General features: G+C 42.6%; 1 protein-coding gene across 1 annotated transcript; it reads right to left on the bottom strand.

Moving 5' to 3' along the window:
* Positions 1-209: 209 nt before the first annotated feature.
* LOC101960792 (olfactory receptor 5B3) lies at positions 210-1148 on the bottom strand. Its single transcript, XM_005331560.2, has one exon. The coding sequence runs from the start codon at positions 1146-1148 to the stop codon at positions 210-212; it is 939 nt and encodes a 312-aa protein (XP_005331617.2).
* Between the last annotated feature and the right edge of the window lie 275 nt (positions 1149-1423).

The following is a 1423-nucleotide window of genomic DNA, read 5'->3' as shown; positions in this document are numbered from 1 at the left end:
CATGTTTTATATGTATTTTAGTAGAAGAATATGACAGAGGAGATTAATATGGAAAGTAAATAAGTCATTCTCCTTAATCATCATTTTAACAAGCATAACAAAAACATTGTATATTTCCTTTTAGCCAACCTCATTCAGGTATTATATTTCCAACATTTGTTTCCTTTTTCTTAAAAACAAAGGTTACCATGCATGCTACCAGGTTCACCTCATAGTCCTAGGGAATATTTCACCTTCTCCACGACTTTCTTGAATGCACTCTTCACTTCTTTGTTCCTGAGGCTGTAGACCACAGGGTTCAACATGGGGATGACCATGGTATAAAACACAGATACGATTTTGTCTGTGTCCAGAGAGTGACTGGAGCTGGGCTGCAAATACATGAAGATAAGAGTCCCATAGAAAATGGAGACTGCAGTGAAGTGAGAAACACAGGTGGACAGAGCCTTCTGGTATCCTGCGCCTGAGCGCATCTTTAGGATGGTGAGGAAAATGAACATGTAAGATATCAAGATAACAAGGAGAGCAGAACAGATAACAAGGCTTGCTGCACAAATAAGAACCATCTCACTACTGTGTCTATCAGAACAAGAGAGAACCATGACTGCTAGAACATCACAGAAAAAGTGATGCACCACATTGGACTTACAGAAGGAGAGACTGAACGTGTCCCCAGTATGGATGGAGGAATTCAGGAAACTTACAATGTAGCAGGCTGTAGTTAGACACACACACACACTAGTTGTCATGGTGGTGGTGTAGTGCAGGGGCTTGCACACTGCTGCATAGCGGTCATAGGCCATTGAGGCCAAGAGGAAATTTTCTGCAGTGACAAAGGCAGCAAACAAGAACATCTGAGCAGCACATGCATTGTAGGGGATGACTGTGTCTCCTAGAAGGAGCCCAGCCAAGACCGTGGGAGTGACAGCTGAAGAGTAGCAGATGTCCACCAGAGACAGGTTACCCAGGAAAAAGTACATGGGAGTGTGGAGACGGAAGTCCAGGAGGATCAACAGGATCATGCCCAGGTTCCCAGCCACATTGATGAGGTAGATGAGGGTGATCATGATAAAGAGGGGCACTTGTAGTCCTGGGGCATTGGTGAGTCCTAGGAGGATGAACTCTGTCACTTCTGTCCTGTTCTCCATCTGAGTTTTTTGAGAATCAGGGGACACCCTGAAGCAAGAAGAATGAAGGAACAGAGCATAAAATGCATTAGAGATTTCAGTGAGATTGACATATTTTTGTACCATAGGAATTACACATCACAATAATATTTCTTTTTTAATATATATTTTTTGTTTGGACACAATAGATTTATTTTGTTTACTTTTATATGGTGCTGAGGATTGAGCCCAGGGTCTTGAATGTGCTAGGGAAGTGCTCTACTGCTGAGCCACAACCCCTTCCCTCACAATAATAT

Source organism: Ictidomys tridecemlineatus, chromosome 4 (genome assembly GCF_052094955.1).
Source record: "Ictidomys tridecemlineatus isolate mIctTri1 chromosome 4, mIctTri1.hap1, whole genome shotgun sequence".
Taxonomy (NCBI): Eukaryota; Metazoa; Chordata; class Mammalia; order Rodentia; family Sciuridae; genus Ictidomys; species Ictidomys tridecemlineatus.
This window is presented reverse-complemented; position numbering and strand designations above follow the sequence as displayed.

Coding starts and splice junctions, on each gene's coding strand:
- LOC101960792 (XM_005331560.2), bottom strand. CDS start 1,148: ATGGAGAACAGGACAGAAGTGACAGAGTTCATCCTCCTAGGACTCACC.